General features: G+C 38.1%; 1 protein-coding gene across 11 annotated transcripts in view; it reads left to right on the top strand.

The window, feature by feature from the left end:
- MECOM (MDS1 and EVI1 complex locus) overlaps positions 1-12,388 on the top strand; it is a 406,876-nt gene extending 394,488 nt beyond the window's left edge. For all 11 annotated transcript variants that reach the window (XM_042458927.1, XM_042458918.1, XM_042458922.1 and 8 more), the window contains 5 exons: positions 590-759; positions 1,813-1,942; positions 6,967-7,203; positions 9,392-9,578; positions 10,853-12,388. In XM_042458927.1, coding sequence (XP_042314861.1) covers positions 590-759; positions 1,813-1,942; positions 6,967-7,203; positions 9,392-9,578; positions 10,853-10,987 — 859 coding nt within the window. In that variant the 3' untranslated portion in view covers positions 10,988-12,388. The remainder of the gene's footprint in view (positions 1-589; positions 760-1,812; positions 1,943-6,966; positions 7,204-9,391; positions 9,579-10,852) is intronic.
- The last annotated feature ends 214 nt before the right edge of the window (positions 12,389-12,602 follow it).

The raw sequence follows: 12,602 nt of genomic DNA, 5'->3' as shown, positions 1-12,602 counted from the left end.
ATTCCATAATGGGATGTTTGGCATTCTTTTAAGTGACCTAGGGAGTGGGGTTCACTAAGCAACAGCTCAGATGAGGGGCAGACTTACTCCCTGTTATGGGAGCAAACCATGTTCACACTGAAGTGAGGGTTCTGCTGCAGCAGACCATCTCCTATAGTCTCCTGCACATTGGCAGATATGGGCATCATTTGGCAGGTGGACCAGCTGATGAAATGGTTCTCTTTTTCTCACAGGACCAAAATTCTATTTGCACTGTAACCAATAAAACTGCTGCCTGATAGATGAACACAGCTGGACACAACTATTTTACCTGCATATGGTGCTTAGATACTCAGACACATTATTGGATTGCATTAGCAAAACCTTACGTGGTAGAGATTAATAGACAAAAAACTAGTATAATAACAGTATGAATGATTCTACCAAAGATTCTATCATTGCACATCATTATTTAATCCCATAAATATTATAATTATTTAAAAGATACATTTGTGGCTCAAAATATCTTGTATGACACAGATGAATGTTACCATTTTTGTTCTAACTATATTTTTCTTATATAGCCTACATGTTTTATATTTGTTTTTAGATGCAAGTACTGCGACCGATCTTTTAGTATATCATCTAACCTGCAGAGACATGTTCGTAACATCCATAATAAGGAGAAGCCCTTTAAATGTCATTTATGTGACAGGTGCTTTGGCCAGCAAACCAATTTAGACAGACATCTCAAAAAACATGAGAATGGCAACATGTCAGGTATGTAACAATATTCCCTTTATATAATAAAATGAAATTTATGAATTTAGCCAAGTCCAGGAGACTATTATTAATCTGTAGAATTCTCTCATCCTAGTACAGTCTCCTTCCAATTGTAGGGAATTATAGATAAGAATACCATGGTTTGAAACAGATTTTTACATGGACATGACTGAACTCTTAAATGCATATCAGAAATCAAATCAAAATCCTATCCTTAGATTTTGATCTATAAGAACTATTATCCAAATATTTCAGTTTTAACACAACCATTTTCACTGTTATGCATGAAGATAGCTTGCAGCACACATGGATATTTGACTTCACTGATTAACTGGATTGTATCCTTGTATATTGGTGCTTTGGCAGATGAAGATGGTCATCTTTTTCGAAACTAATATTCAGAGATATAGATATAGATATATGTCCGCCAAAGCACCAACATATTTTCCAACTGTTGAGAAACCTCGGCAAGAAGAATCCTGGATTCACAATAGTTCAGGATTTATTCTGCACAAAATTTGCACATGGTATTGTGTGTATAGAGAATAATATTTCTGTGCAGAAATGTTATTTCCTGCACAGAAAATGCTGTACATGGAAATTTATTCATATGGAATAGGAAATAACCACATAGAAAGTAATCACATAGAAAATAGCATTTCCTGTATTGGAAGCAACATTTGCATAGAGATATTGTTTTCTGCACAGATAATGTTTCTTTCTGTTTAAAACAACATATGTGAATTTTGTGCAGAATAAGTTCCAAATTGCAAATAGACTTTGAAAATGGTGCAGTTTTTGTAGGTTCTCTTGCAGTTTGAAGAAAATTGTGAAAGTTATTTGTTACTTCCTTTGAGAAGAAACTTAGAGAAGAATTAAATCCATAAATGAATGACAAAATAAAGAGTGACAAAACTTGTAAATATGTGACAAAATCCCTGTAGTAGATAGATTGACTAATTGGTTGAAGTATACATGTGACTGAAAAACTTTCTTTTCTTTTGTTTTGTTTTGTTTTCTTTCCTTTTCTTTTTTTCCTTTTCTGTAAAGGTACTGCTACGTCTTCACCTCACTCTGAACTTGAAAGCACAGGTGCTATCTTAGATGACAAAGAGGATTCATACTTCACAGAAATTCGGAATTTCATTGGAAACAGCAATCACAACAATTCAGAAGAAAGGTATGAGCCAACCTGTGTGTTAAATAATTGGATTAATTTTAGCTTTTTTACTTCTAAAGACTTTTAAAAGTCTTACTTTGCCACCTCACTTTCCCTAAAAAATATTTCAGAATCAAGATATAGTTCCTTTACTGGATTTAACTGGAGACATGAGCTGTTTTGATTGGGGTCTGATTACACAATCTTCTGGATTGTGCCCATTACATACAAGAAAAGCAGGTTTGCATTCCAGTTGTAATATTGCAATCCCTAAGCCAAGTTAGTTAACTCATAACATTTCATCAAGCCACCTTTTACAGTTTTTAAACAAGCAGAGCAATGGCACTTAAGCCTTTTGTTGTGCTTTCTACACTGCCAAAGCAATATAGTGAGATGGCATGTTCACAAAATCCTTTTGAAAACATAGCTTGGATCTCCTGGTAATTAGCAAAGTAAAATGTGCTGATGTTAACATATGCAGAGTTAGCAGGTCAAAATAGTGTTCAATTCAAACTACAAATCTGGTGTTTTGACCAGAAATGTCCCATATATCATCAAGTTTCAACCATTTAAACTTCAGCAGTATCAGCAATATGTGTTTGACCTAGCACAAGGGAAGTTTACATTTCTCCAAAGTGGGAGGGGTTGGGGCTGAAATAACTAAGTCCTTTGTAGTGCTTGGCTGCCATATGAGCTTCTGAGTGTTTGGGCAGTGCTTCCCATTCAAGGATTTGCACCAATTGTGTGTGTGTGTGTGTGTATATTGTATGAGATCAAACAGTGAATTCAAGAACTAGGAGCTGCTCTGTACCGTTTATGTGGGATGTTGGTTACATGTATAGGGGGGTCTGCTCAACAAAGCCTGAGTTTATCACCTTCAAGTCGGGAATGACATGTCAGGAAAACTTCTCATCCACAAATATACTTAATAGAAGAGGAATGTCAGTCTCTGCCAACATTGCTGGAGAAGGGAATAAATCTTTAAAGGACAGTAGTGTCTTGAAAAACAAAATTCCAGAACTGAAGCCCTTATGAGGGGATACTATCAGAATGAGGCATGGATTGGCCTATATTCTAAGAATATAGATGGTAAGGGTGCAATTCTAATGAAGCTTAACATAATAGATAGATATAAGACTATGTATACCCCAGTAAGAAAGAAAGTAAATCCCATGCATGTTAAATATTACACAACTATAAATTACCAAGAACCCTTCATACATGAAGACTGCTGATCAAGAGCACACAGATACAAGGTGAACATTACACATACTGGGGGGGGGGGTGCAGAAAGACATTATGAACCATCAATTAATCAAATCTAGAGGATTCCTTAAGAAATATATCTTAAAAAGTTCAAAGAACAGTTCTTAATGTTCAGTATGCTGAAGTGAATGTAGTGAGACAATATTATTGAAATCCACCAAAAGTCCTGTTCATTAGCCCATTAGCAGAAATGCTAGAACCAAAATGAAAAGTAGCTATGTAAATTGCTGTTGTGGTAGTACAGTGGGCCCTCCCCTTATGCGGGGATCCGTTAAGGGGAAATCTACATGTGCTGGAGCCCCATTAAAAGTAATGAGGCTCGCACCCATGACGCACAGTGGCACGGCGGCATGAGCGCGTGCCCCATTACTTCTTCTTGGGTGTACGAGGGGCTTTTCCAGTATGGCTTTCAGCATATGTTGAAAGCTGCATAAAACGTGCCTGTGTAAAACACGGGCGTGCTGTAATTCAAATCTGTAGATTTGTAAGACTCGTAAGCTTAAATCATAGAATCATAAGTCATGACTAATGACTTACAATCTCGTTTTCTCCCATGTTAAATATATGCAAAACAAAATTGTGCCTTGTTGGGTTATCAATCAATACAAGGCTCAAGAGAACATGTCTGTCTCTTTTTTACTTTGCATTTTCAGCAATATTACATTAAATGTAACCATAACCTTTCCACAGACCTGTAGCCTTACATGCAGCTTATGTAGCAGGTCAAAATGTAGTTTAAAAGATACCATCATACCTCTTTCATTTGTTTGCTTTCTTCTTTCAAGGACAGAAATTGCATACTGCTTTTGACTTTACCCTTTTCATATTTCCAACTCATTTTCATCCTGGGGTCAAAACTAGTAGGCACATATTCATGAAGGCAGATGTTTATACACTACATACATATTCAGATTTTCTTCTTGCTTGCTTGTCATGGGTTAGGCTTTTTCACATCTGGTCTCAACATGTCCTCAGATAGGAAATCTAGAAGAAGAAAAAGTTGATGGGTCTTCCAGTGTTTCCTTTTGACATTCAGCACTTTAGACTACTTTTGATAGATATTTCATACTTTGCAAATTGCCACATATGAAAAATGTAATTAGTAACAAAAATTTAATCATATGGCTTTGATTAGTTTGATTTGAATCCAAGTCATTTACAGTTCAAAAAGGCTTCATCTAGCATAGTTTCCAATTTGTCAATCCCTGTTTTCATATAAATGTCCAAGGCACAACTATCAGCACAACTAAATAAAAGTTGTCAAAGATACCCATCAGCATGATAATAGCACTTCAGTTTTCTGCAGGTTTTGTGATATTCTTTACAAGACTGTTTTCTTATAATTAATGGATGCTGTACTCCAGTACTTCTCAGATTATTTGATGTAGAGGATCAGCAATTCCCCCCCTCCCCCAATGTGCCTGGTACTGGCATCATATTTTTGTCCATTGTTTCTTTCTTTCCTGGATAGTTACCAGGAATTGACACCCAGTGGTTCAGGGACAAACAGTTTGAGTAACATGGATATATTCTTTAATAATAACTGTTTCTTTTCTATTTCTTTTTATTTCTGTAACATAAAAGAAAGAATAAAGCTATATTAACAAAATGGATGTACAAGGTGTGTGGAGTTGTCTTTTTTACATGACCCAAACGTTTATGGATAGTGCTGCATGATTTGGAAAATGATAGGAGATTTTCTGGAGTGGTTCCATCCTGTTTAGCCAAACAGATAGTTTATTGGAAAATCTAAAGTCAATCAGATGACAAATGAAATTCCCTTGTATTTAGAAATGGATAATTTGACTCTAGAGACTGGGTTGGGTAGACCTGGCAACTTCTGGTGAACTAGAACATGTGGTTATGTGTTTGGTCTGCCTTTATTATAACTTTTTAAATTCAATCAAAGCTCATCTCCATTTAAAATTACAGAGAATGATTCACAAAACCAAATGGAACTAAACTTTTTGGTGTGGAGTAATAAACAATGGCAAGGATTCACAGGATTGTTTCTCCATCACAAAGATAATTTGTTGCCAGGGTTGATAAACATTTTGGCCACATGGAAACATTCAGTGAATTGAGAAGCTATCCTGGCGTCCACTACAACATGGCTGCCATAAGAGAGTGAGCATGGCTAATAATAAAGGACAAGTAAATTGCACTAAAGTCTGAGCATAAACCAAGGAGGTGGTGTGTGTCAAACTCTTTAAAAAATCTTTTAAAAAACTACTCTTTTGAACACACACTTCCATATACTGTATCAACTGTTTCATGGAAGGAAAACTTTTTCTCTCATCTCCTGTCTGTGAGACAGCATATTCCCCCTCATCTTTCATTCTCTCACCCTGTATCATCACTCATAGGTTTTAATCCCTTCTTCTTTCTCTTCTGTTCCCAATGTCTTGTCTCTGACCGCTACCTCCCACCATCACCTTTCAGGTACTTCTCTTCTTCTCTTCAATACAAACACATGAAAAATAATATTGACTTTCAGGATCCTTCTGAAATCTTATATCTACTGCTAAATTTATTCTCTCTCTGTCTCTCTCTCTCTCTCTCTCTCACACACACACACACACTCCTTTGAAAGATATTAGTCCACAACCTATCCACACTCCAGTTTGCCAGGTTTCTTTCACTTGCATCTTCTTGACCAGAACTGTCTCCCCCCTGTTTTCTCTAGCTTACAAGTTTCCCTGATCACTTGGGAGGCTTCTCTAAGTCCCATACTCCACGTCTTAGCCCCCCCCAGCTCTTCCTAGCCCTTTCTTGCTCTATTAGTCCTCTATAGAGGAAAACAGACAGCAGGGATGAAATCTCACTTTTGCTTTCTCCCCCTCCCCCCTACAAACTGTCATCCTGCATCTGCCTGCCATCTCCATTTCCTAAGAATGTATATGAGCCCAATGTATAGCCTGGAGGCATCTGTGGGAAATGAAGATGGTAGAGGCCACAGGCTCCCACATTGTCTGAAGCAATCCAGCTGCTGATAAGAAAACATGACAATCTTAAAAAACAAACAAAAAGGGGCATAGAAAGGATCCCTCGGTGGATGTCTAGAAAGGTGTCTATTGGCACTACTTTGCCTGTTTCCCAACATTTCTGAGTAAGTATGCTTAAGCCAACTGATTTCATTTTGAAGACACAACATAAAAAATATTTAGCGCCCATAGTACAAAGCATATTGGCTCAGGTTCTAGATTTGGGTGAAAATCCTTCATATAAATAGGTTTGTCATGTGATGTGTGTGTGTATGTGCCTGTGTGTAAAATACTCTTTGTATTTATGATATTTGTAGTTTACGTTTTCCAAAAGAACTTCAGGGTATTATTTATAATGGCTGTTCCATGTTATTCTTACAATCAGACTGTGAGATAGGTAATGCTCTACATACAGGCTCGACTGTGAGGTGAGCTACTCTCCGCTGCTGTTAAGAATGTTTCCCTATTCATTGGGAGCCAGTTGACCATCTGAATAATTTTTCATTTAAGCTAATAGGGAACATGTTAGTATTTTTACTTTCAAGACTAATGAAATGTAGTATATTTAAAACTTAGGCATATTATTGAGAAAAGTTTCTTCACAAACCAATTGGGCTGTGAATTGAATTTCAGAAGAGTACTGGCAACTTGGATGGAATAGTATTGATTTTAATTATAGTAGAATTATGACCCATGTGATTGTCAAGACATAATGAAGAAAACAAAGATCCTGTTTCTGCAACTGCCTACAGCAGATTCTGTGTTGACTTATATATGTGTTTTTGTGTTTTAAAGGATGAATGGAAGCCACTTTAAAGATGAAAAGGCTCTGGTGGCAAGCCAGAACTCAGAGTTGTTGGAAGATGAAGAGGCAGAGGATGAAGTAATGATGGATGAGGAAGATGAAGAAAGTGAGATAACAGGGAAGCCAGTTAAAGAGCTTGCGACAAGCAACGTTTGTGAAGAGGGCACTGAGGGCAATTATGAAGAGGGAAATGTGTTGGAAATTAATTGCAAATCTTCTCCTGGCAGGTAGATACTTCCCTCAGTCATAGAGCAAATATATTGAAAAATAAAGGCCATAACATTTCAGAAAGCATTCAAACAGCATTATATGTAGGAGAAGAAGCATTGTCCAAGAATTTTAAATCTCTCCATGGTATTACAAACTCAAGACATAGTCACTCTTTTTTCACCTCTACCCAATTATGCCATCTTAAATGTCAGGAGGTGTCCCATGCAATGTCAACTTTTTTCCCTGTTCTTTATCACTCCCACATTAGTCCAGACTTTCCATCATTACATACTTTGTGTGTATAATATAGCTCTATCACCTTCTCAAGTCCGGAATATCAATGTACCAGAGCTTAGGAATGGTGAAGAACAGCTGTGCTAAGTGTTGCATGGTGTGTCATTGAATTGAATGAAAGTGCTTCAAGAATGCTCTTCAGAGTTTAGGGACAGCCACTACAAAGGTTGTTATCCATGTTCCCATCAGACATGTCTGTGAAGGTGGTGGAACCAAGAGAAGGTCCTCCCCCAAAGATCTGAGAGCTTGGGAAAGTTTGTATGGGAAGATATGTACCTTCAGAAAGAATGTATGAGAGATGCCAGTCTGGCAAAATACAAAAAGAGTAAAGTAAGTAAACAGAGATGTGGAGGACAGTAAAAAGAGCAAAGACTCAGATTATGATGTCCTGATCAAATTTTGCCAGTGAGTCTAGACAAGGTCCATTCTGAAATTTTACAGAATACTTATATCTAGCTTTTTCACCACTTACCGGGGCGAGTCAGCTCCGCCAAATAAGATTGGTTTACAAATACAAAATGCAGTAATACACACTATTGACCACCTACACTTGCTATTCAGGGGAAAGTCAGTCCCGCCAAACAAGACCAGTACACAGAATTGGAGAGAAATGGCCGCACTATTTATTGATTACAGCTGCAGTTAGTTGGTACATGCATGGGATCAGATCCGGGCATTGGCCAGCCTGCCTGCTGTCCAATGAGACCAAATCTCCAGCCTCCACCAGAAAATGGAAGTGGAGCAATGGGGGGCCTAGCCTGACTGGGAGTCCTCCCCGGTGATGAACCCCTGCCTTCACTTGAGTGGGGGTGACAGAAATGTATCAGCTCCCCATCTGGGCTGCCCATTACTGCTACACCCCCCCCCCCATCCCAGGTCCCATAATGCCTGCCCTTGTCTGTACTTTGTTCAGGGTACTGCCAGCCATCCCGGATCCAATCCCATGCTCCATCCCCATAGTGTAACAAAAGCAACAGAGAGGACAACCCAACAACAGGGAGGGAGGATGGAAAGGTGCCTGGAGAGAACTGGCCCAGGGTGTCCAGGCATGCAGCAAATTATGCCTCTCTTGCTGACATGGTTGAAGACTTACCGGCTGTAGTCTTCCATCAGGTTGGCTTTCAGTCAACCAGTGGGGTTCGGGCAGGCAGCTCATGCCCTATTGGATCAACCCAGCAGGCTCCTGCCCCTTCCCAGGGCCACAAAGACTCCTGGGAAGAAGAAACCCCAGATGGCAGCCACTACCTGCTGCATGGCTGAGTCCCTCTGCCCCAGATCACAACAACAGCCGCAGGTAAGAGCTGCAGCCTCACCATACAAGGTTACATATACAATATGTAACAATATACGATGTTACAATGATAAAGAAACAGGAAGAAGGAATGAGTATAAAATAATAATAATAATAATAATAATAATAATAATAATAATAATAATAGGATTTATTTATATGCCGCCCAATTACTGGGAATCCAGGCAGCTATAAAATACGCTATAAAAGCTTTTGTAGCAGAACGGTGGTAAATACAATAGAAGTTACAACTTCTAGGATTTAGCCATGTGCTACTTCTGATAATAAAGATTAGAAATAGAGAAATCATTGTGCAATTAATGTAGTTTCCAAGAGGTGAGATCTAGAGAAAGTTAGCCATATTTTAGTTTAACTGAAATCAGTGGAACCAATCCCCTGCCCCAATAAATCCAAACATAGCTAAGAATTTAAAGCCATTAATATTTTTCAAAAAAAGAAAGAAAGAGCCCTGCCTAATATTATCTGGGTTTTCCTGATTTTTACTAATACCAGGAAGGATCAGACATGTTTCACTTACAAATATAGTTTAAACAGAAAACAAAATCAGTGATCTCCTATTTCAAAGTGCTAAGCATAACTATCTTGGAACTTGTTTACAGGTATAAGGAGGATGAGTTTAATAAAACTGGACTTTCTGCTTTGGACCACATAAGGCACTTCACTGATAGCCTCAAAGTGAGGAAAATAGAAGAAAATCAGTTCAGTGAAGCTGAACTGACATCATTCAGCACTTCTCATCTACCAGAAGACTTAAAGCCACCACTGCATCGCAAGTCCAAATCCCAGGTAAAATCTGTTCCCTCCCCTTGGAGAATACAAACAAAAGTATCTATTCCATACCTCTAATCAGAATGCCACCTTGATCTTTTTGGCTTTTTGGACTACTGCAGAAATGAACCTGAATTTCCCTTTATCTGTTTTAATTTATGTAAACTACCTTGAGCCACAGCAGAGACTGAAAAGATGGGATATCAATCAACAGGAGCTACTACAGCAGTCCCAATTAGAGTTGACTTACTAAGTTACCACTGCATTAGTGGGGCTACTCTAGTATACAGCATTTAGGTGATTTGAGATGATGGGGGTATCTTAATTGTAGTGAAAAGATCAGGAGGAGGTCATGGGACTGCAGAATACAACAGCAGTTCAGCATGATATAGCACTGTTGGACGTGATGTTGTCTTTCCTCCAGGATTTGAATTCCTTTTGAGAACCTGGTTTCAAAACTTGGTTAAGAGGGGCATTCCTAATCCATTTCAAATTCAGAACCTCTTGTGGGGGGAAGTATCACTAACCATAGTTAACACTCAGTGGCACCAGACTCTGAACCGAAAGCACTGGGGCCCCCAGGAGCAGACACTGCTTAGGGACAGTGCTGTGGCCTCTACAGCACTGCCCCCTGTTCTGGGTCTGGGGCAGTTGCTGGGTGAGGGAAAAAAGGAGGCAATGCCTTTTCTTGCTTGCCCAGCAACTGCACCAGTACCACCAGGTGTACACCCTCCCCTGGAGTGCGATCTGAACCCCCCTCACTACCCTATTGATGCCTATGTTAAAACTGGTACTGATGTAAAGCCTAATCTTACTTAAAATGCAACTTATTTTTGCACTTTGTACTCAGTTTGCAGCAATTGAGGTAAGCTGAGGACAAAGGGGGGATGTCAGAAGAGAAGAGAGAAACTGGGTCGTTTTATAAGCATCTGAAAAAAGTGAGGCAACAGATGGTTAATTGGGACTGTCTTTGCCAAATCAAGATGGTTAAAGGGCATATCACCAGTGTTGCTAGATATCTAGTACCAGGGAGCCCTGGTAGTGCAGTATTTAAATGCAGGTACTGCAACCACAATGTTGTGAGTTCAATCCCTGCAGGGCTCTAGGTTGACTCAGCCTTCCATCCTTCTGTAGGTCAGTAAAATTAGTACCCAGTTTGTTGGGAGCAATTGGCTAACATATTGTAAGCTGCTTAGAGAGTTATTAGTTCACTGTAAAGCGGTATAGAAATGTAAAGTGCTATTGCTATTATTATATCTAATTTCAACTTCTCTTTTCTTCTTTGACTTTAGGCCTATGCTATGATGCTCTCACTTTCTGACAAGGACTCTCTCCACTCTGCATCCCACAATTCCTCCAGTATGTGGCACAGTATGGCAAGAGCCGCTGCAGAATCTGGTGCCATCCAGTCTATTAGTCATGTATGACACCATCAAATGTAACTGGCTTGGGACCAAGTCCAAACTAGCAACATGGCTCTTTGCTAGAAGACTATATAAAAAGACTGCAGAGCAGAATGCCTTAGAAATCGAACAGGTCACATTTAAAGTCAGGTGACCTTAAACTGAATGATTTGAAAGAAGAAAAAAAAACTATTTATTCTCAATCTTTTGTTTTGCACAGCAAAGGCAGCTGCTGACATTCTGAGGATCAATGAGACTTTCAAAATACATGGATCAAATGGACCTTGATGGGGAATATGTGTCTTCCATCCCACCTACTTTGGGAGGGATTTGTAGGTTAAGACTTTTATTGCTACACACAAACACACACGAGCACTCCATTAAACTAAAATAAAATTGTGTTCCTTTAGTTAGTTGGTTTTTGTTTTGTTTCAGTATAGAGTAATTGGCAGAAGAATGAGAAACAATTGCTCTTCTGTAGAAATCCTCTTCATTTATACTTTATTCATTTGAAACCATTGAAGGAAGACAACAGTTCCCTTGAATGTACATCAGTCGTTAACCTAGAACCTTATAATAAGGAATATCTTGCCCTCTCCTTAATTTTTGCTTCCTGAACTGAATTGTAAAATTAAAAAAATAAGAGAACCACAATAATGTTAAGACATCTGTGTATATTGTAAAGAAAAACTGGGAGAGTTAAGCAATCTGAGAAGGTGAGTCTTTCAACATATTACTTGCAAATAACCACCATCATCTAACATACCACTATAGTTCAATGTTTCCCTGATCAATGTAATAACATTTTAATTTTAGACAATCATGTCACTGTTTTGGTTGTTTTGTTTTATTTTGTTGATGTCATTCATTTGTCGCTCTTAATTTCTTTTTTTGGTGTTGTGTGTACCATGTATTTATTTTTTGGCAAATTGTTTGTGGATTAAGTAAAAAAGCACTCTTGCTAAATGTAGCACTGTTCGTATGAAATTAATGGCACTGTTCAGTTCCCCCCATCATTTTTCTGGGCACCCATGGACTTCAAAAGAGAAAAAAAGGGAGGCTAACTGATCTGCATATATGAGCGTGCAAACAGTGTTTGGGAAAAAAAATTCTTACATTCCTCTTTTACTATTGTTTATTTTTTCATGTTACTGAAACTAAATAATGAATAGAAGTGATTTAGATTTTTTTTTGTAATACAGCAAAATGATTCAAATGTATAAAGCATTCTAATTTTTTCTTCATGAAAGCATGATTCTTCTGATTAAAAGAAAAAAGAAAAAGAAAACTGTACCCAATATTTTATGCTGGTTGTCTGCAAGCTTGTGTGATGTTTTGTTCATGTTAATCCTATTTGTAAAATGAAGTGTTCCAGACTTATGTTTAAAAGGAAAAAAAACCCCAATAAATAAACAATGAACTGTATTTGGTTGTTTTACGGGCAGGGAAAGGGAGGGGTGGGAATTTTGCCCTTTTGGAGAGGGACCAGATTTTATTTTCCTTTTGTTTATTATCTCATTTTGAAATAACCAGCAACTCAAGGTACTTTCTTTAAATGCTTTGTACAATGTAACTATTATGCATTTCAGTACATTACTATGGGAGGATCAAATTTAAAAAAAAATAAAGGATTACAAAA

This window comes from Sceloporus undulatus, chromosome 3 (genome assembly GCF_019175285.1).
Source record: "Sceloporus undulatus isolate JIND9_A2432 ecotype Alabama chromosome 3, SceUnd_v1.1, whole genome shotgun sequence".
Taxonomy (NCBI): Eukaryota; Metazoa; Chordata; class Lepidosauria; order Squamata; family Phrynosomatidae; genus Sceloporus; species Sceloporus undulatus.
Note: the sequence above shows the minus strand (reverse complement) of the source record. Positions and strands in the feature narration are given on the sequence as shown.